At 34.7% G+C, this 22,569-nt stretch overlaps 1 protein-coding gene across 1 annotated transcript; it reads left to right on the top strand.

Annotated features, from left to right (window-relative positions):
* Positions 1-17,365: 17,365 nt before the first annotated feature.
* LOC112710825 (uncharacterized) lies at positions 17,366-19,219 on the top strand. Its single transcript, XM_025763241.3, has 3 exons — positions 17,366-17,727; positions 17,840-17,900; positions 18,964-19,219. Exons 1-3 carry the CDS (start codon positions 17,653-17,655, stop codon positions 19,203-19,205), a joined length of 378 nt encoding a protein of 125 aa, XP_025619026.1. The 5' UTR covers positions 17,366-17,652; the 3' UTR covers positions 19,206-19,219.
* The last annotated feature ends 3,350 nt before the right edge of the window (positions 19,220-22,569 follow it).

The following is a 22,569-nucleotide window of genomic DNA, read 5'->3' as shown; positions in this document are numbered from 1 at the left end:
AGGAGACATGTTACTGAGGATCTGAAAAATCATTAAAATGATTCTTGAAGCAAGAAAAAAGCACTTCTATTCAAAAAAAAAATTTCGAAAAAAAAAAAGAAAAGAAAACGAAAAAAATAGAGAAATAAGAGTTGTGATCCAAGGCAAATAAGAGTGTGCTTAAGAACCCTGGACACCTCTAATTGGGGACTTTAGCAAAGCTGAGTCACAATCTGAAAAGGTTCACCCAATTATGTGTCTGTGGCATGTATGTATCCGGTGGTAATACTGGAAGACAGAGTGCTTTGGGCCACAGCCAATACTCAATAAGTAGCTTTGTTCAAGAATCATCATACTTTACTAGGAGAATCATTAACACTATCTGGATTCTAAGTTCCTAAAGAAACCAACCATTCTGAATTTCAAAGGATAGAGTGAGATGCCAAAACTGTTCAGAGGCAAAATCTTGAAATTGTAGACATAAATTTCGTAGGTATGTTTATGCAAAATATTTGAGTATAGTTTCTCTATCTTGTCATCTACCATAGAGGTACAAATAATTGGTTCAGCAAAAAAGAACATAAAAAATAATAACAACACGAGCAGCTCAGAAAGAGTGACACACAAGAAGTCTGAAAAAAATCAAATAGCAATTCAGGACTAGAGTAGCATGAATGACATCAAGAGAATCATGACCAATTAGTCCAGTGTCACAGTAAGTATAGTAGCAACCAAACAGCATGACTTAGCATGAATTGCACAAAAAATTGGTTAAGAGAAGTGTAAAACCATAATGGCAGCAGAAACATAGTTGTGCACTTAATATATGAACACCATAGATAAGAAATCAGCCCCATAAGAAGTAGTCCAATAGCAATAGCAAATAAGCAATAGTATAATAAGCATAAAGACCAGAAAATGGGAGCATTCAGTGTCAAAATGACCAGGATAATTTTCCTAACACAGATAACTAGATCAGCAACTATTAAAGCAACTATTAACAAAACTACCAAAAAAAGGCTATAAATTAACGCTAAAAAACAACAGAATATCTAAATAAGGAATATAAGCATGAACCAACCATTCTGACACACACTCCTCGCAGAAAATGTGTTTGCCCCGCAATAATATGGCTTAATTAAATTGAAATAAATTGCAAAATAAAAGTGAACACGATGATGATGATGCATACAAGAAGCTAGCAATGTCATAATTAAAAATGTATTAGTTAGGGACTGAAAAAGAACATAAAATAAGAATAAAAAAACAGCTCAGGAAGAGTAAGACACAAAAAAAATGGACTGAAAAATGCAAATACCAATTCAGCATTAGAGAAGCATGAATGACATCAAGAGAATCATGAACAATCAGTCCATTGTCACGGTAAGCATAGTAGCATAATAACAGCAGATATTATCTTGAAATGAACCAAATTGGTGAGGAGAAGAATAATACCACAATGACAGCAGCACAAGAATTAGTAAGCAACACATCATTAACACCTCGGCATTGTGATTCAAAATTAGATATTGGATATTTTTGGATATCTTTTGTTCTTAAACAGTTCGTAAATGGTAAAAAGTAATCTCTCTCATTAGTTAAGCATGTTATAATTAGATTTGCTTCAGGCCATAGTAATGCTGATATGAATTAATAATGAGTGATCATGGAATATAGGCAGGCTAAGAGAGCAAGATTGCATGAACCAAAATGGGAACGTGCTGTGAAGAACTGAACAAAAAGTATTGTTTTTTACACATGCAATGCAATTTGGTTTATAAGAATCAAAGTCGATAGGGAGGCAATAGTAATCTGAGAAAGAAATAAAGCCAATAAGGATTTTGATTTATAAGAATGAAAGAGGCGGATTTGTTTGCACTTTGCGGCAAATGACAATGGTATTCAACAGAAAATAAAGAACCCAACAAACAAACAAACCTACATATAATCCCTTCAAAGAAACTCCATGTAAACTAACTCCACTACCACCAAACAAAATAGAAATAAATGGAACACACTAAACATAATAAAACCTTGCACCAACATAATAAGTGATGAGCGGATAATTTGTATGCTTTTTGGCATTGTTTTTAGTATGTTTCTGGTATGATATAGTTAGTTTTTAGTATATTTTTATTAGTTTTTAGTTAAAATTCACTTTTTTGGACTTTACTATGAGTTTGTGTGTTTTTCTGTGATTTCAGGTATTTTCTGGCTGAAATTGAGGGACCTGAGCAAAAATCTGATTCAGAGACCAAAAAGGACTGCAGATGCTGTTGGATTCTGACCTCCCTGCACTCGAAGTGGATTTTCTGGAGCTACAGAAGCCCAATTGGCGCGCTCTCAACGGCGTTGGAAAGTAGACATCCTGGGCTTTCCAGCAATATATGATAGTCCATACTTTGCTCAAGATTTGATGACCCAAACCGGCGTTCAAAGTCACCTTCAAGATTTCCAGCGTTAAACGCCGGAACTGGCACCCAAATGGGAGTTAAACGCCCAAACTGGCATAAAAGCTGGCGTTTAACTCCAAGAAGAGTCTCTACACGAAAATGCTTTATTGCTCAGCCCAAGCACACACCAAGTGGGCCCGGAAGTGGATTTTTATGTCATCTACTCATCTCTGTACACCTTAGGCTACTAGTTTTCTATAAGTAGGACCTTTTACTATTGTATTTTCATCTTATAATCTTTGGGACATCTAGTTCTTAGATCATTAGGAGGCTGGCCTCACGGCCATGCCTAGACCTTGTTCTTATGTATTTTCAACGGTGGAGTTTCTACACACCATAGATTAAGGTGTGGAGCTCTGCTGTACCTCGAGTATTAATGCAATTACTATTGTTCTTCCATTCAATTCCGCTTGTTCTTTATCCAAGATATCACTTGTTCTTCAACTTGATGAATGTGATGATCCGTGACACTCATCATCATTCTCACCCATGAACAAGGTGACTGACAACCACTCTTGTTCTACAAGCGATCAAGGCTCTAGTGAATATCTCTTGGATTCCTGATTGCACGATGCATGGTTGATCGCCTGACAACCGAGTGCTCGTCTGACAAACGAGCCAACCATTCCGTGAGATCAGAGTCTTCGTGGTATAGGCGAGAACTGATGGCAGCATTCAAGAGAATCCGGAAGGTCTAACCTTGTCTGTGGTATTCTGAGTAGGATTCAATGACTGAATGACTGTGACGTGCTTCAAACTCCTGAGGGCGGGGCGTTAGTGACAGACGCAAAAGAATCACTGGATTCTATTCCGGCCTGATTGAGAACCGACAGATGAATTCCGCTATGCTGTGACAGAGCATATGCAATCGCTTTCACTGAGAGGATGGGAGGTAGCCACTGACAACGGTGAAACCCTTGCTTAAGCTTGCCATGGAAAGGAGTAAGAAGGATTGGATGAAGACAGTAGGAAAGCAGAGAGACGGAAGGGAAGGCATCTTCATGCGCTTATCTGAAGTTCCTACCAATGAATTACATAAGTATCTCTATCTTTACCTTTGTGTTATTTTCGTTCATCACCATTACCATTTGAGTTTGCCTGACTAAGATTTACAAGATGACCATAGCTTGCTTCAATACTAACAATCTCCGTGGGATCGACCCTTACTCGCGTAAGGTTTATTACTTGGACGACCCAGTGCACTTGCTGGTTAGTTGTGCGAAGTTGTGTAATGCCATGGTATTGAACACCAAGTTTTTGGGGTTCATGACCGGGGATTATGAGAGTTGTGAAAAAGTATTGTTCACAATTTCGCGCACCAATAAGTAAACTATCATTAACGGAAAACTATCTTCCACCTTTTTTCAAAATTTTCTTTAATGACAATTCCTCCCTTTTTCTCCATAGCACCAAGGAGCACTTGAGCCCTCCATGGACCATCATTAAACTACAATGACAGCTACATTAGCATCCCACTTAATGTAATCTTCTAAGCCCATGATGCGGTCAACGAAAGCATATTATAACTAGAAATGATTGAGTGTGCTATACTGTACAGAATTGCTAACAACCATAATTCCAAACTCATTAATGTTCAGGATTAAAGTGTGCTCCTTTTATTTTATTATTTTATTTTATTTTTTCCCCTGAGAATAGTAGAACTTAAGTGAAGCTCAATGAAGTGGCAGTGGAGCTCAATAAAGTGTGGTCCCTTTTAAGTTTTAGCCATTACTCTCTACACATGTGGAAAGTGAAAAACTAGCTCGTTTGAAGAATAGGGGAAAGACACAAACTTTAAGCACCCCATGTCTGAATATGAAAACTAAAATCACAGTTCTACATGCAATGTATCACCAAAACATCAAAAGGAAGCAAAGCATTTAAATAAAAAAGTATGTAATTGAAAGAGGATACAATGTACAACCCAAGTGTTGTAAAACAAAGAAGTAAAAAATAGAATGAAAATAAAGACAAAAATTACTTTTTTAAAACACTCAAGAAGGCATGAAAATGACAGATTTGGGAGACGAGAATGGAAGAATCATAATGAAGATAAAGGAAACTAAGCCAAAACCAACAAGCCCAACTGTACAAACACACACCCCAACACACCAACAACCAACCTGAGTCAGAATACTATTATAAACAATATACAGATTATAAATATCAAGCTTTTGTCATAAAAAAAAAGGAAAAATGATAACAGAGCTGAACCAATGGGAAGTGGCAAAGAACACAACATAGCTATGAAACAGCAGTTACCAATATCTTGTACTTTACATGATAAATTTATCAACAAACAAATTTTTCAGATTAGTGCGTGAAAAGTTCCTCAATTTCTCCTGTGCAAGGGAGATGCAAACCAAAGAAACACATTCTTGGGTAATTAAAAAACAAGGAAGTAGATGCAAGAGAGATGCAAACCAAAGAAACTCAACCCTCTAACATTGATAATGAGGCTTTGTTAAAGCTTTCTACTCTAACTATCACTTTCAATACAGAGCACCCATTAAATCAAAAAAAGGGGTACCTTCAAATTCCAGTCTATGTACAGCGGCAATTAACCCCAGTTAAAGACAGATATAGATAAATATTTTTACAAAATTCTAACCAACAAAAAAATCAATAAGAAAAGATCAGAGTGTCAGGACTAACCAGTGCCAGGGGACTGGTCGCGAAGGCAGCTGCGCAACTCGACAGGGGAGGGTATGAGCTTCAGGAATTGTGGATGATAGGGGAAAGCTTGAAAAATTGGGGGTTTCTGCAAAATTGGGGTTCTCGATGTTTGGTTGTAACATGAAAAGGGGGAATTGACAAGTTGAATCATGATAAAATCCTCACCTGGGTGGGTTCTTCCTTGATATTTCTCGGCTGTGCTCCCGCTCTTGGTTGGCGCGCTACCAAACTCAACTCGCGGGTTTCTGCAGAATTGGGGGGAAGTAATTTCGAGTTGTAAAATAAAAGTGGAATTGAAACACTGATTTGAAACTCACCTAGTGGCGTTTATTGAAGAAGTCGCCGGGTGGGGTGGTTTTGTTTGGCGCCTCTTCTCCCGCTTTGTTCACACCAAGAAGTGAAACGAGTAAGCCCGAAGATATACTGCCTAATTTAGCAGCGGTGTTCACTCCCCAGCCGCTATCCAGGGGAGTTTTGTGGCTTTTACCTGACCGCCACACATCTCTGCCAGGATCCTTCTTGATTAGCGGCGATTATGGTCACGACCGCCAACCCCCTGCCGCTACTCTCCGCCTCTGCGGTAGTGAATTACCATTTCCTGAATAATTTGGTGGATTGAGTTTAGAATTTTTTTAACATGCGTTGTTGACTTCTCATGAAATGATTAGATGCATCCAAGTTGATTTCAAAACTTGTTGATTTTTTCTGATTTGAATTCTTCTTCTTTTTTCCTTGCGAGATTCATGGTTTGGATTTAAATTTTGGGCCGTTGTCAGATTTAATTAGTATAGATACTATGCGAATTTAATATTTTTTTATTCCAACTGTTTGATCGTTTGTTTGTTCCTTACTTGAGCTATAATAGTCAATAGGTTATTGAATTTAGAATGCTAAGTAATGCCATTCATATAAGCTTAATCAATATCTCATATAGTTGTTTCTGAATTGTGACTTCAAATCTTTAAAATATTTTATCACTTGAGAAATTATACTATGTTATAGTTGGTGTTCTGAAGAAAAAACCAGAGTATGACCTCTATTTGGTTTGTGCATTGCTTCAAAACTTGTTGATTTTTTCTACTTTGGATTCTTCTTCTTTTTTCCTCGTGAGAATCATGCTTTGGATTTGAGTTTTGAGCTATTATTAGATTACTTGAGAAATAGATACTATACAAATTCAATTTTTTTTATTCCAACTGTTTGAGCATTTTGCTTGTTCCTGATTTGAGCTACAATAGTCAATAGGTTATTGAATTTAGAATGCTAAGTAATGCCATTCAAATAAACTTAATGAATATCTCATAAAGTAGCTTCACCATCTTTAATTTCTCGTCTCTGAATGCTATTATTAATTACTTTTTCACCTTCATTTAGGCCTTACACACACATAATCCCCTACCATTTGTGGACTCCCTAATTGACCCCTTTCCCGACGCCCATGAGTCACCCTTACCCTGCTGCTTCTATAGTTATAATTGACCCATTTCCCTTATCTGCTTTTATAGGCACAATTTTAATTCCACTTTACATCTTCTTCTGTTCTATCTTTTTCTTTTTTAGGTGCTCTCTCTATCATTTGGATTTGCTTCCTGTTGCTGCAATTCCTATTGTATTTTATTTAATTTTTTCTCCTTAAAATTCATCTTTTGTTCTTGTTGCTTTTGGACATAAACTATTATGAAAAAGAATTGAGATGTGTGATGTAGCAGCATCTATGATTTTTAGCTTTTTTCTGATATTTCACTTTGATTTGTGTATGGCCTATTATTTTCCAAATAAGTTACCGACCTGAATTGAGTTTTCAAAAGCAAGAGTTCTTCCTTTTATTTTCAGTTACTCAGTTACTTATTCTTTGGATTTGAATTTTGGGCTGTTATCAGATTGCATGAGAAATAGATACTATACAAATTAAAATTTTTTTATTCCAACTGTTTGAGCATTTGCTTGTTCCTGATTTGAGCTACAATAGTCAATAGGTTATTGAATTTAAAATGCTAAGTAACGCCATTCAAATAAGCTTAATGAATATCTCATAAAGTAGCTTCACCTTCTTTAATTTCTCGTCTCTAGATGCCATTATTAATTACTTTTTCACCTTCATTTGGGCCTTACACACACAACCCCTACCATTTGTGGACTCCTTAGTTGACGATGCCCATGCCCTGCCCTACTGCTTCTATAGTTATAATTGACCCCTTTCCCTTATTTGCTTTTATAGCTACAATTTTAATTCCACTTTACATCTTTTGTTTTATCCTTTTCTTTTTTAGGTGCTCTCTCTATCATTTGGATTTGCTTCCTGTTCCTGCAGTTTCTATTGTATTTTATTTAATTTTTTCCTCCTTAAAATTCTTCTTTTGTTCTTGTTGCTTTTGGACATAAAATTATTAGGAAAAAGAATTGAGATGTGTGATGAAAAGAAGAGTAGTTTGAAAAGTCTTCCTTTATGTTTTCGGTGATATGAAAAGAAGATTAGTTTGAATTATCTTATGCCGCTTGGATATTGTATGTGTTATTAATATGTTAATTACTTTTTTCTTGTTATACTTTTTCAAATTATAATTATTTTTCTATATAATTATGCAGGATAATTCTGAAGATGCGAGTGAAGATTGAGATGCTTATCATGATGGTTTATTGACAATGCAAAGATGGAAATTGAAAGATGCATGGTTGATGATGATGTCTTTTATTAGAAGCTAAGATACATTTATATGATATAATATTTTGGTTTTTCCTAGTTTATTAGTAGTAAACTCTAAATGCATTATATGAGTATATTTATTCTACTTTGAGATGTATGAATACTCAAAATTATGATCATCCCAATATTTTTGGTTCATTATATAATTATACTTTGTTTCATTATAATTTTTATTTTTAAAGATTATTGTATGGTATTATTATATATGTATTCATTTTTTATTTTATAATAATTAACTAATTTAATTAAAAATACAGGATTATATATATAATTATATTCTCAAATATTAGATTTTAGATAAAAAAAATGAGGGATAAAAGGCTACACTTATATAGAGTAGCTATAGGTATACTATTTGTTACATTTATAAAGTGATGCAGTAGCTCTGAAAAGTATAGCCTATTCTTTAAAATTATGGTAACCATTAGTGCTGAAAAGCGTAGCCATTAGTCCTGAACAACATCACTTAAAAAGCGTACCCTATTCTTAAAGGCTAGAAGCGTAGCCTTTGATATAGAAAAGCGTAGCTTTTGAGAATAGGCAACACTAGCATAGGCATCGCCTACAAAAGTGTCTCCAAAGCCTAAAAAGCGTAGCCTTTTTCTAAGACATCATTTTTTTTATTTTTGGCTACACTTTTCAAGTATACCTGAATGGGTGTTTTTCTTGTAGTTAATGGTGGTGGAGATTCTCTAAAGAGGAGTGTCCACTGTGAAAGAAGATTGTATGCTCATGCAACAACTTGAACCCAAATTGGATGTTATCAACTCAAACATTACTACTTAAAGGAAGCCCATGGAAAGATATATGTAATCTGCAAATAAAGGATTAACATGTCAGACAAAAGATGATTGATGGTCTTGCTATGGAGATAGGAGATGGTAGATCAACCAGGTTTTAGGAGGATATATGACTACAACTTGAAAAGTTGAAAGACTCTTTCCGAGACTTTTCTTGATTTCAAACCAACAAGGATCTGTAATTGGGGATTGTGGGTTTTAAGATGGGTTAGAGTGGGTTTAGAATTTCCAAAGGAGGAGGAAACTCCGTCAATGGGAGACTGAAATCGTAAATCAAATGCTTGATATTTTGCAATTTAATAGATTGATAGCAGAAGTGCAGGACAGAGTAGTGTGGCGATTTAGCAAAGAAGTCGTTTATTCTACTAAGTCATTTGTTCAAGTATTGGAAGAGGAGACATTGGCAGATGATGTAATCAACTATAGGTTTGTGAATGCATTCGGAAAGGACTAGTGTTGCTTCGAGTTAAGTTGTTTATCTGATTTGTGCTTGTAGGCCGCACATCAATACTAAGGAGCAATTGACTACATTGGGTATCATTGACTATGGTGATAATGTGTGCGCTCTATGTAGGAAAGATATTGAAACTGTTCCTAACTTATTTGTTACTTGTGAATTCTCTTAACAGGTGTGATGCGCATGGTATACTGATTTTGGACGTATTTGGACTATCTCAGTAACGATAAAAGAACATTTTGAAAGTTTGAGGACTATGCCTTTGAAAAAAGACATGCGCAAAAAGTGATTAGTTGGGTTCTTTTCTGTCATGAAATATTTGGTTACACCGAAATGATATAATATTTTAGAATAAGATAACAAATTTAGTAGATTGTGTCACTAGATCATTTAATTGCTTTAAGAAATGGTATAATAATTAACTCATGTTGTTGATGGTTATGTCAAAAATAACATGTCTAACGTAAATTTGTTACTTATTTGCACTTGCACATGCACATGTCTAACGTAAATTTGTTGCTATGTCTTATGATTTTTCAAGCCAAAAAATCTGAAATTGAAATTGTTGATTTTTTAAATCTATGAGAAATTTATACTCGACATTTTTAATATCTTTTCGACCAAGTATCCTCATATTCATCAATAATAATATGAGATTTTCTTCAACCCATCTAAAAAACTCACACATTAATTGTGTATCAATGCAAGAGTTGTGCATCTAAATATGATGATCATCGTCATCCTTTTTTTTATCTGCGGCATTTGGATACACACTAATAAATATAAATTGTTACTAGCTATTTTTGTTAAGACGAAGAAGAAGAAAATTAAAAAAAAATGATTATTTAGGCTGAATGGATCTATTTATATAAAGTTCATTGATTTGTTATTTTATATATATCTTATTTACATAATAAATAATATAAATTAGGAGATTTCATTTATCATGAGAATGAGATAGCAAATATGTAAACGAAAGGTTTAATTAATTTATGTAACATATATCTCATTTATAAATGAGATATGTACAAAAAAAAATTATTACTTATCTTGATTACAATATAAATAAAATATATATATGTCTATCTCATTCCATTAAAAGTACCTACATTCACCTATCATATATGAATTCTACTACTACTTTGATTTAAGAGTGAACACAGTACAAATTTAAATTTGGACAATTTTCGCAAAAGACAATGTGAATCCTGATAAAAAATTAAAAAGGGAGACTTCAACCCCTAATTATATTTTCTGAGACATCCCATTCCTTTGTCATTCCGCCATTCATAATAAAAATCGTATAGATGTTATGTTAAAGTTTTGAATTGACCGTTAAGTGACATGTTGATGACCAAGTCATCATTTTAATTAGCAATTACACATTTTTCATTATAAGTTAACCATAGAAATGATAAAATAATCATATTATCTCACCAAAAATAAAATCCAAAAAACTTTAGGAATCAATAGTTATTAGTAATTTTATTTAATATTTCATCAGTATAAATATTAAATTACTTTTAAAAAATAAATTTTATTAATTTATATGTATAAATTTTAAATAATATAATATAAACTATGTTAATTTACATACGTAAATTTTTTAGTTAATATATATACAAAATATATATTTTATATGTATAAATATTTATAAATATAAATATAAATTATTATTAATCAAATACTAATTAAAAATAATAATATTTATTGATTAGTTATCATTATACCAAAATGTTCGTCTTTTGGTTTAACAATCGTATTTATCTATTTTAAAAAATAGTAAGAATTATTTTGAAGTAGGACTGATAATATATATCCTACTCGTACCCAATCCGTTCGAGTAGGATTGTCTACGTAATCCGTTGCGGGTAGAATAGGATATGGTGCGAGTTTACATACGAGTAGGATAAGGTACGGGTTCAGGATATATCCTATCCTATCCTACTTAATTTGAACTTAGTCTTTTATTTTCTATTTTATTAATATGTATGAAATTTGGAATGGTTGAATTTTATGTTTACTTAAAAATTTTTTATTTTTCTACGGGTAGGATACAGATTTACTTTAGGGTGCAACAGTGACAGATCCAGAAAATTTTATTGGTGGAGGTAAAATATATATAACATGATAACAATTTTATAATTATATTTTATTATTATAAAATATAATAAATCTTCTAGCTATTTAACTAATGAATTAAAACACATATATAATAATTTAAATAATAACATAAAATTTAGAATTTTATTCTTTTAAATTTGATATTTTAAAAAAAATTGAATAATTTTTTTATTATTAATATAATTAAATATTTTATTTTTTATATATACTACTAAATAATCATTTAAAAATTTATATCTTATAAGATTACGAAATTGACTCTTTATAATATTCATAATTAATTTTTGTTAATTGATGTCGTTATTACTAAAAAAATTAGAACTAACTTCAAAAGAAGAAATATCAATAGATATCTATATATTTGAATGTTATTTTTCATTTTAAGTGTTCTCTGTTATTAGTTAATATTACTATATTTCAAAATTTAAATTATTAATGGATCTTATTATTCAATAATATTTAACCAAGTAATAAAAAATATACAATAATATAATTACAAAATAAAATATAAAATAACTGAATGAATTAAAAATATAATGAAGTTAAGGAGCCTTATTAAGGAACAGAAAGTCAAAAAAAAACCACAAAAAAGAAAATTAAAATTTTAGAGGGCATAAAAAAATTATTTTTAATACTTAAATTTAAATTACTGAGTTAATTTTTAATAATTTATTATTATTATTATTATTTAATTACTTTTTATAATCAATATAATATTATTATAAAATAGTAAGATTTTTTTATATATTATGAAAATAGAGATAAATTAAAAAAAATTATAGTAGGATCAAATTTATTTATTAAGTGGGGGCAAATAAATTTTTATCCCATATACTATATGTAACTCTATAAAATTTTAATGGGACACTTGTCTCCACACCCTCTAAAGTAGATCCATTCCTGCCGGTAGAATTAGAGTAAAAAAATTTTCAATTTGCAGATAGGATAAATTAAAGTTTTAAAAAAACTTTTAAACCTGAATAAAATTAGAATAAAATTCAAACTCTACCCTAACTTACGCCACACCTAATTTAAAATAAGGGTAAAGGACAAATTTGTCCCTGACCTTTTAAATCGTGGACTTTTAACTCCTTCAGGATTGAAAAATACAAAACAATCCCTCACCAATCAAAACGCCGTACAAACCGGTCCTCCCGTTCAATTTGGTGTCCAACACATAAAAGATTCTGTTTACCTAGCACCTATGTGGCGTAGATATGCGCACGTGTCTTCAGGATGGTGGTAGCGGGGCTGAAGTGGTGCTAGTGGAGAAAGTAATAGGACATTATAGTCCTTGGGCACTCAGATGACGTCGCTTCTGGTGTGTGCCATATTTCTTCAAATGGAACCCTGTCGCCATAGCCGTTGTGATTTGTATGAGAGGTTGGGGGTGGTGGTACTGCGGAGTGGTAAATGGCCAGCGATAGAGCTTCATCCAGCGCAAGATGCGTTTCACTACCGTCGACTGTGAAATGCGTGGAAGCTGTAGAGGAGAAAGACGACATTGCTCCGAGGTGTAGATGTGGAGTGTACGCCATATTGTACAAATCGAGGACGACGACGAACCCCAGTAGATTGTTCTTTGGATGTCCATTCTTTAAGGTAAGTTGGTGGTTTTATTTGATTGATTTTGATTATACGGGCGTAAGAAGAAGTTATTTTGATTTTAAGTTGGTGATTTTTTGTTTTGCCATGATGAACATGTAGCTGAAAAATTCCAGTCACTGCAAGTTCTTCTTGTGGCTGGATGACCATGTTTCAACAGTAAGAGTTCTGGATAAGTTTATGACTAAGAACGAGGTTGATGATCTGAAACTGTATCTTGGGAAGAATGTAGTGAAACAGAGACTCACTGATTTGGAGAAGAAGCTGTTGCATCTAGAGAGGAAGAAGAATATTAATTTGTATTTGCTTATTGTTGTTGTGGTTAGTATAATTTTGGGTTCTGTTGTTGCCAAACTTGGCTGAAAAGTGAAAAATTAGTTTAAATTATGCCTTTGGAATACAAGTGTTGTATTAAATTATCTTTTGATGAATGATGATATGCTGTTGTTGTAACATGTTGGAGTTGGGTGGGTATATGTAATATGATGTTGATGGGATTAGAATGAAAAAGACATTAAATAGTTTGGATCATTTAACATTGAACCAAAGTTTAAGTTCAAAGGATTACAATCCTAACAAAACATGATATATAGTCTGATAACAGCTCACAACCTTAGCATTATAATTTTGCCAAAAAGATACCACAATGTATAACAAATGAAAATAAGTTTGATCCAAATTTTACATCAGACTCATGAAATATCAACATCATTTTTTGGAATTGTTGACTCCTGGGGTGGGGATGAACTGAAACATTCTTTTAGTTTCACTGCTTGCTGCAACCAGAGTCTCATTCGATGGTCCTTCAACTGCTTCCACACTTGGCTGTTGTGATTTCTGAACTTGTTGTTTGCCATCACCCCATTTGTACAGAATGATAAAGGGGCCCCGGACCCATTTTTTTATGAGCCTTTGATAAAAAGATTCATTCTCTTCATAAAAAAGAGGAGGTAGAAACAATAAAGAATGGTTAATATATTCAAGATAATTATGTATTTACAAAATACTGTCTCAATTCATCCTATTTCATCAGATCCCACGAGTGAATAGAAAGTTAGATCTACATTGGATCTCACCTGAATCACCCCATCTATCCTCCTGAGGAGAGAGAGAGGAAAAAGATAGAATCGAACAACCGTACAGGCATCTTTTGCGGATTGCATACGGCTCTACTTTAAAGTCTCCCCATTGCCCAATAGAAGGATCTTTTCAGTATCGGTATAAAAGATCTTTCCCTCGTGTTCCGCTAATCCTTCTAATTGGTTGTTTTGGTCTGAATGTTTTGTTGGATGGCCTTGCTGAAACTCTGGCTGGAGGTTTGAATGGAACCTGACCTTGTCTTGCAGGGACTACAGTAGTGGTCACAGATACAACTTGTGGAGCAAGTTGTTGCTGGACCACAACTGGAGTTATGGAAGTGGTAGAATGATTCTGGTTGGTTGGAGTAGTTGAGTCATGCTCCTCACCCTGACATAAAGAAAGACAATAAAGTCATGAGGCAAATTTAAAAAATACAAACAGGTCCTGTAACACTTTTAAAATGGACAACTAAATCCTTAAACATGTTATCGGGAGGACATAAAGAACCTTAGTCCAGCCAAGTACCTCTGCCTCAGGTGTTAATTGTGACAGTGGTATAACCACAAGAGAAAGGTTGTCTTGGGTCTTCTTCTTTGGTTTCCTGGTCTTAGGTTTCCAATTTAGGTTGGATGACACACTCTTGCAAGTCTTATAGTTGTGCCCTGTTTGACCACACTTGCTGTAGGTCACATAGAACTTCTCCTCAGTTTTCACCTTCGATAACAGTTTCTGTTGGGTCCTTCTGCCTGTTATGTACCTTTGGATGACCAATTAGCCGCTTAATGACAGGTGCAGCAGGCCTAGTCTGATCAGACCGTATCCAAAACTCTTCACTTGTAATAGGTTGAATGAAGTGCTCGTAAGTCTTTTTCAGTGATTTCATGCATAACCATGGATGCACATAATCTTCCATGTTGTCATGTCTTTTTCTGATTGCTGCAACTACATGAGTGCACGGCATCCCTTTCCCAGTAAATCCAACAAGTTAAGGATAACAATTAGACATATACAACTTAGACATATACAAATTAAGGATAACAATTGGACATATGCAAGTAAAGAAACAGCAGCAGCACACAGGCAACCATGTTGTTGCACATCTCCAATGTCCTCTTAGGGTCAGAAACCACTTCCATGATTCTTTCGATTCAGACCTTGCCACAGCAAATGCAATGACATAAAACTGGTTATTAGCATCCTGTGCCACAGCAGACAACAATTGGCCCCCATGATAGGTCTTGAGGAATGCTCCATCCAAGTGAATCAACGGCCTGCATCCACTCTTAAATCCCCTTTTGCAGGCATCGAAACATATATACATTTTGTCGAATGTTGGGGGTGCTTGTGACTGGGGAATAACGTCCAACAAGGCAGTAGACCTTGGATTGCTTCTATGTATCTCCATTAGATAGTCTTTAAGTTTCCCATACTATTCTACCTCATTTCCCATGATCTTGTCTTTGGCTTCCCTCACAGCTCTGTAAACCATTCTAGGGTGTAGTACTAGATCAAACTCTTCTTTTAAAAAATCAATGGCCTTATGTGTGTTCATATGGGTATGGGTGGTCATCTTTTCTCCATTTTTTTGCTGATCCAGTGTTGGTCAGCCGCATTGCTTTCCAAATCCCTTGCGCATATATGTTCACTCCTATAGGTTTTAACTTGGAAACACTGCAGCTATTTGTTGTATGATCGATGAGCAATCTAGGGACAATTCTCATTCTTGCAGCCAACTATAACCCTTTCCTTATCATTTTTAATCCAGACCAACTCCCACCCCTCAGCAATAAACGAATCCTTCACAACTTTCGTGAACCTCTCTATTGTAGCAAATCTTGTGCCTAGCTCAAATCTGCCTTCTCCAAAGCCATAGTGTTCATCAAACTCAGGCCAGTGTGGTTTGTTCCCTTCATCCTCTGATGAGATAGGGGTATGCAGCTCTTCAGACTCGTACTCAAACACAATGTCTTCATTATCAGTGTCTACATCACTGGCATAATCTGCAACGACTGGCCTCATGCTGGGCTCCCTAGTAGGCCTAGATCTGTTGCGCTGACTTTCAGGCCTACTAGTGCTGGGCTGTTTAGCAGGCCCAGTAGACCTTGAGGAACTTTCACTAGCTGAGCTCACCCTTCTTGCTTTAAATCTCTGCCTTTTAAACTCATGTGTTGCTTTTTTTTGGCTTCTCATTGGGATTAACCCCTTTCCTCGACGATGGAGACACATGTTTCCTCTTCTCTTTGGCAGCTCTAACCCTTCTGCCCTCATCATCTTCACTAGTATCACTCCCACTTTCATAACCAGCTGGTGGTGGTTTATACGGCTTATCTTTATCACTGTCAGTGCTATCATCGTCGGTAGACGAGGCATCCGACTTCTCCAAGTTATTTGGATTGACTTCTTCCTCAACCTCAGCATTTTTCTCAAAATCATCATCTGCGATCTCAGGTTCGTCAACAAGATGGTCAAAAAAATGTAAAACTTTTCAGTATCTTTGTTCCTCAACTTAGCCTATCGCATTTGATTGATCCCTGCGTCCTCCCTCAGTACATGCAACCTTGACTCCATATCTTTACTTTTTGGATCATACCAGTAAGCCTCCTTATAGGATTGATATCCCAGTCCTTTGAACATCGTGACCAAATCGCCAAAATTGACAAAATCCAAGTCCATCGGAGGAAACTTCTCAACTTCACCATTAAGATACACTAATTCACCGCTAGCCCTCCGTGAAAAGTTACCCCCATGATAGAACACGAGAACACCAAAGACATCAACCATCTGCAAAATTTTTCAATCCACAACAAAACACAAAACTACTCCTTATTATCTAAATCTCCAAAATCTCTCTAAACAACACATGTCAAATGACTAATCCCCCAACTAATCACCTATGACAATCACTTACAATCCCTATTAGTCTCATCCTACAACATTGATAGCAAATAATGGCCATAAGCAGAACGATTGAACATCAATGTACTTACCACTCTCTACGGCAGACGCATGTAAAATCACGGAGCTTCAATATAGAACTCCTCCACGAAACTGCAACGACGACAATGCGGAGACGAAGCGTTGTATTTTTTGGAGGGAAAAGCTTAGTAGTGCTAGGGCTTCTTGTAATTCTTTGGCACTGATATGGGCAGTACTGGCATATTTCATAAGTCACACTCATTACTGCAAAACATTAACCAAAAACGACGTCGTCCGAGTTCTATTACTTTCTCCACTAGCACCACGTCAGCCCCGTTACCAACATCCTAAAGACACGTGCGCATATCCACGCCACATAGGCGCCAGGTAAACAGAATCCGTTACGTGTTGGATACCAAATTGAACGAAAAGACCGATTTGTACCGCATTTTAATTGATGAGGGGTCGTTTTGTATTTTCTAATCTTGAACAAGTTAAAAGTCCACGATTTAAAAGATCAAAGACAAATTTGTCCTTTACCCTTCAAATACTTACACACTCATTTTTCACTTCGGCAATTTCATACCCATTTCATATCCTCGAGACATATTACCCAATCTAGAAAGTAGAAAATCCATACGCAGACATGACACATCTACAACCCTGTCTCCTCCTCATCCGGTCATTCCCTCGACCCTAACCCTAAAACTCAAGCCACGTCAGCTTCGCCTCCGCAGCAGCAACTCCATCAATTATCAAAAGACCCCAACATTTAAAATTTTCGTTTTGAGTGATTTTGACAGCTCTGCCATTCCCCCAAGAGCAAATGCTGCTTCCCGCAGTGGCGGTCTCAACAAAATGACGTGCTTAGTTTCCACAAGCTTCGCTTTTCCGGTACGTATTTCTCTGCCGCGGCCACCACCATCAATCAAGGTACTTTCACTTTGTAAACTTGTCTGTCTCTTCGAACCCTAGCTTATCTTTCAAAACGGCTTATGTATTTATTTATTTATTCAATTTAATTTTGAATGATTTTTGTCTTCAGGAAGTGCAGCGATTAGAATCTTCTCTGGTTAGATTTTCAAGCAGTGAAACTGTTACTGCAGGTTAGATTCTTCTTTTCAGGGCTATGCATTGTAACTGTTTGTGATTATATCTTGCTTATAGTGCGTTTAACATTGCGATGCTCATGGCTTGTTTTTTATTTTTCTCTAATAATAATTCATGCAATTTGAAATTTATCAGGTAACATTAGTTAATTAACAAATTGTGTTCAATTTTAATTTGTTGGAATGCCCATGTTGGATTTTTGTATGAGAATTACTCATTATTATAAGGGTAGAACTGCCGAAGATATGTTTACTGCTGGTTAAGTAGGACTCGGATTTTAAGTAGCATAATAACTTTGGTACCTAGTTTTAATAAATTAGTACATTGTTCTAAGCTGCAGGTTAGGTTGTGAATTTTGTCCCTTTGGGCATCTCAAAATGCTGGCAAATTAGTCTTTGGAAAATATTTTATAGTTTATGGTATCCCAATCGTAATTTGTAATGATGAGTAATGAGCTTTTGAGGACCAAATTGGTTGTTCTACCTCTTTATTTGTGTGGTAAATATTCTGTCAGGCAGAGTGCAATTGTAGCTAAAGTCACTTATGATTAATTAGTTAGTTGTTACAGGTGGTAGCTCCTAACAGGTTCAGTTTGTTAGGTCTATGTGCTAAGTTAACTAACAAGTTAAACTTGGAAGCTGACTTGTATATAAGCTAGGATTAAACACTGATTAGGAAAGAATTCAGAATTCATATTGAAGCTTCCCAAACTCTGCTCTTGAATATTCTCCATCCTCACCACCTTTCTTTGCTTCTCAGAAAAGTTTTGTCACTCCCCCCCCCCCTCTCTCTCTCTCTCTCTCTCTCTCTCTCTCTCTCTCTCTCTCTCTCTCTCTCTCTCTCTCTCTCTCTCTCTCTCTCTCTCTCTCTCTGTGCTTGTTGCTGCAAAAAGCCTTAAACATAGTCATGCAGCAGGTGCAAATATATGGTAGCTTGAATGTCAACATCAGAATTACACCAGGCAAAATTTGGAAGTTATATTTAAAGCAGAGTTTGCAGCATCATGGTTGCATTTGGTGTTTTATTTATTTATTTATTTATTTATTTATTGTGTGACAGGATATATTTTATTTTCAGCTCAAAAGACTCTTGTTGCTTGCAGTTCAAATCGTCACATTTTATCCGTGAAAGGAAGGTTTCAACATTGCTTGATGTCATGCACAAGATTTATATATGAATCTTTCTCTTATAATATGAATAATGTACATTGCATGGAAATATTTTTATGTGGTTATTGGGTAGGACCTGATGATGATGATGGTTGGGGATTTGTGGAAGCTGTGATTAATCAAATTACTTGATTTTGTTTGTTTGATTTCTTCTTTTTCTTCCTTTTTTTTTTCTCCCGTAAGCTCAATTTTGCTTCGTTCATATCAATTATCAGATGTTTTAGTAACAGCCAGGAAGCTGAGTACAACTATTATTTATTTGTGAGTTTACAGGTTAAAGCCTTAAACTACTTTGCTAAAAGACACTATAAGAGAATACATATATTACTTTGGTAAGTGTAGTGTTGATGTGAGCGGTTAAATGTTACTATGGTACTCTAAGACTCTGTTTGGTTTTGAAAATATGACAAGATATTGAAAATAAGATACAAATGATAAAGACAAAAAAATGAGTATTTTTGTATTTTATTTAGTGATAAATTAGGATAAATTATGAAAGTTTAATTTATTTTTATTTTTTTTCATTTAAAAATTTTGAGAAAAGTGTTTATTAGCACTACTAACAATTGTTCAAACAAAAATTTATATACATGAACTAAAAGTTGCGTTTTTGAAAAATAAGGAATTTAGTTTATCATATAAACTCATTGATCAAATTAATTCATTAAGCTAATTTCATGTGCAAGTTCATGGAAATTACCCCTGTAGCAAAATATTACTACAGAAAATGTAAAAGTGGAAACTAATATGCTAATTAGGTCATTAAATTAAGATATAGGTAATTGAGATAGAATGAGATACCATGTGCTATAACTATAACAATTCTAATCTGATTAGTCTCAATAGGGTAGGTACTAGGTACTTCACTAAATTCCATGGAATATTAAAAATTTTAGTTAGGTGAATACTTGTCAGTAACTAACAGCGCAATAGATTGCAGTCTAGTGCGAATATGCTACACTTCAAATCGCCATTGATTTGTTGCTACGCTGCATATAGAATATAAATGTGCTATATATATATATGGCTGCTTCTGCAATGCTCATGCTTAATATGCCAAGCCTCTAATATTGGAAATTAAACGAGGAAATGATAGGATTTTTAAATAAATAAAATAAAATAAAATAAAATAAATTATCATTATATACAATTTTCAGATTATTTAGTATTTACATTTTTAAATTCTATTATTTATGTCGTTTATACTGCAAACAATATAAATAATAAAACTACATCACTTATCTACGATATTAACAAAATATGTATATGCATATCATGTGACAAAAGGATCATAGTAACAGTAAAAAAATTTATGCTTATGTAAGTATAGATCCATTAATTCCATATCACACATCAATATCTATCCTTTTCTTTTCTTCTTACAAATTGCCATAAGCGAGTGTATATCGAAATGCACACATGAAGGATGGTGAGAATGAGGTATGCTTTGATTGTGTGCGTTCTATACTAATGCGAACTCATTGTATGAATTTCTAGTTGAGTTTAAGAACCTCATATTTATTGATGGAGCTCAATGTTGAGGTTGGGAATATCGGAGAGTGTGTTGGACCTTTAAACTCCAGGCAGCATGTTCTATTAAAAAACGACGATAGTTCTAGAGGTTCGGCACCACGACCACAACCTCATATCTAGCACCTTACTCCAGTCAACTATATAGAGAAGGACTCTGAGTTGGAAGAGGAATAAGTAGTTGAGACCAATACACGCAAGAGGATACGTAGTTGAGTCGGTTATATAGCCAACCAGATAGATGATATTATCAGTCATAGGACAGACATGCATCACGTGTATTTGTATGATTTGTTTGAGTATGTGTTTGTATTGGTTTGTCTAATTGCTTATCTGTAATTAGCTGTTACTTGTTCTATATGATGTACTTGCTATCCATAATTGTGATTTCCTTGTATGCTTTGTATGTGTGTGCAATTGAGAGATCCATCGTGTGATGAAAGTGTGACGAGAGTTGTTCCACCGGTGATTCGGAGGGTTAGGAGGAGACAGAAAGCGGGTGTCCGGTTAAAGATTGAATTACGACCTAACTACCTTAGACAACCACCCTAACTTATGGTTTAGTTAGTATATTTCATTAAGTTTAAATCTAAGTGTCGGAGTTCTAGGATTGCGTCTAACTTTTCCAAGACCTTATACATTATGTACGTTGTCACCTTTACCATAGTTAGAATCTCCGGTTCTCATTTCATACATATATTGTTTTTTTCAGATATAGGACGCGAGACACCGCACTGAGCAATCTGGAGACTCTTAGAAGTGAAGAACAGTCTTGGGACTCGGTGTTTGTATTTAGTTTATGTTTATATATGTATATAGATTCTCCACCTTATGTCTATTATGTTTTGACTCTCTTAGAGGCTTACTTGGAGAAATAGATGTGTTATATATTTCGAGTTACTTTTGGGATTATATATATATATATGTATGTATTTGTATATTTTGGCTGGCCTTTTTTTCGCAGGCCGAGCCTAAAGCTTGATAATTGTATTTTTGGAATTCTGATCTTATATATATACTTTATCTTTTTCGCCCGATCTTATCTACTTTTCTACGTTTATCCGATCGTGAGTGATGCGCTTTTCTGTTTGCTTTTCGTTTAACTTTTTCTTCAAAATTCCTAGATATTTCCCTTTTTCAATATATCTATTACGTATTTTTACTTTTAGAGGTTATAGCTTCTCGTCACCTTTAATTTATATCCTAGACATAAAATTCTGTGTAGTAGGGTATTACATGCTTCTCCCTCTGTAACAACTAACAAGCAATGGTGTCAAGATGATCAGAATCTGATTTCATGGATGTTAGCCTCCATGAGTTCGGAATTTACGCCTAAGATGGTTTCTTGTGCATTTGCCCATGAAATCTAGACGAAGATACAAGAATATTTTGAAAAATTCACCAAATTTAGGGTTAGGCAGTTCAAGAATCATTTGAAGTCAATAAAAAAACATGGTCTCTCTACTAGTGATTAATCTACAAGATCAAGTTTATTCCTGATTCCATTGCCGTACTTAGCAGTCCCCTAACATCAGAAGAACACATTGATTTTTTTTTTTTTGGAAGGCTTGGATGAAGACTATCAAAGGATTGTTAGCATTATGAATTTTAAATCGGAGATTTATTCTCCGCAAGAAGTGGAAAATCTAAACTTGACTCATGAAGAGTCGGTGGATAAGCATCGAAAATCTCATACTTTGGTTCCTCATGCTCACTTTACACATGCTTCATTTCCTTCAATTCCAAATGGTAGAGGTACTGGGGGTAGAAGAGGTCGAGGTGGAAGTCGATTTCAACGGGGAGGTCGATCTTTCTACTAGTCACCGAGATCGCAGTGTCAGGTATGTGGCCGCATTGGATACATAGCTTGGCGTTGCTTCTAAAGGTTCAATCAAGAGATACATCCTCTTTCTCAACCATAATCTCAGAATTCAAGATTTAGTCAACCCAATTTTACCTCTTCAAT

The sequence above is a fragment of the Arachis hypogaea genome, chromosome 9 (assembly GCF_003086295.3).
Source record: "Arachis hypogaea cultivar Tifrunner chromosome 9, arahy.Tifrunner.gnm2.J5K5, whole genome shotgun sequence".
NCBI classification, from domain to species: Eukaryota; Viridiplantae; Streptophyta; class Magnoliopsida; order Fabales; family Fabaceae; genus Arachis; species Arachis hypogaea.
Note: the sequence above shows the minus strand (reverse complement) of the source record. Positions and strands in the feature narration are given on the sequence as shown.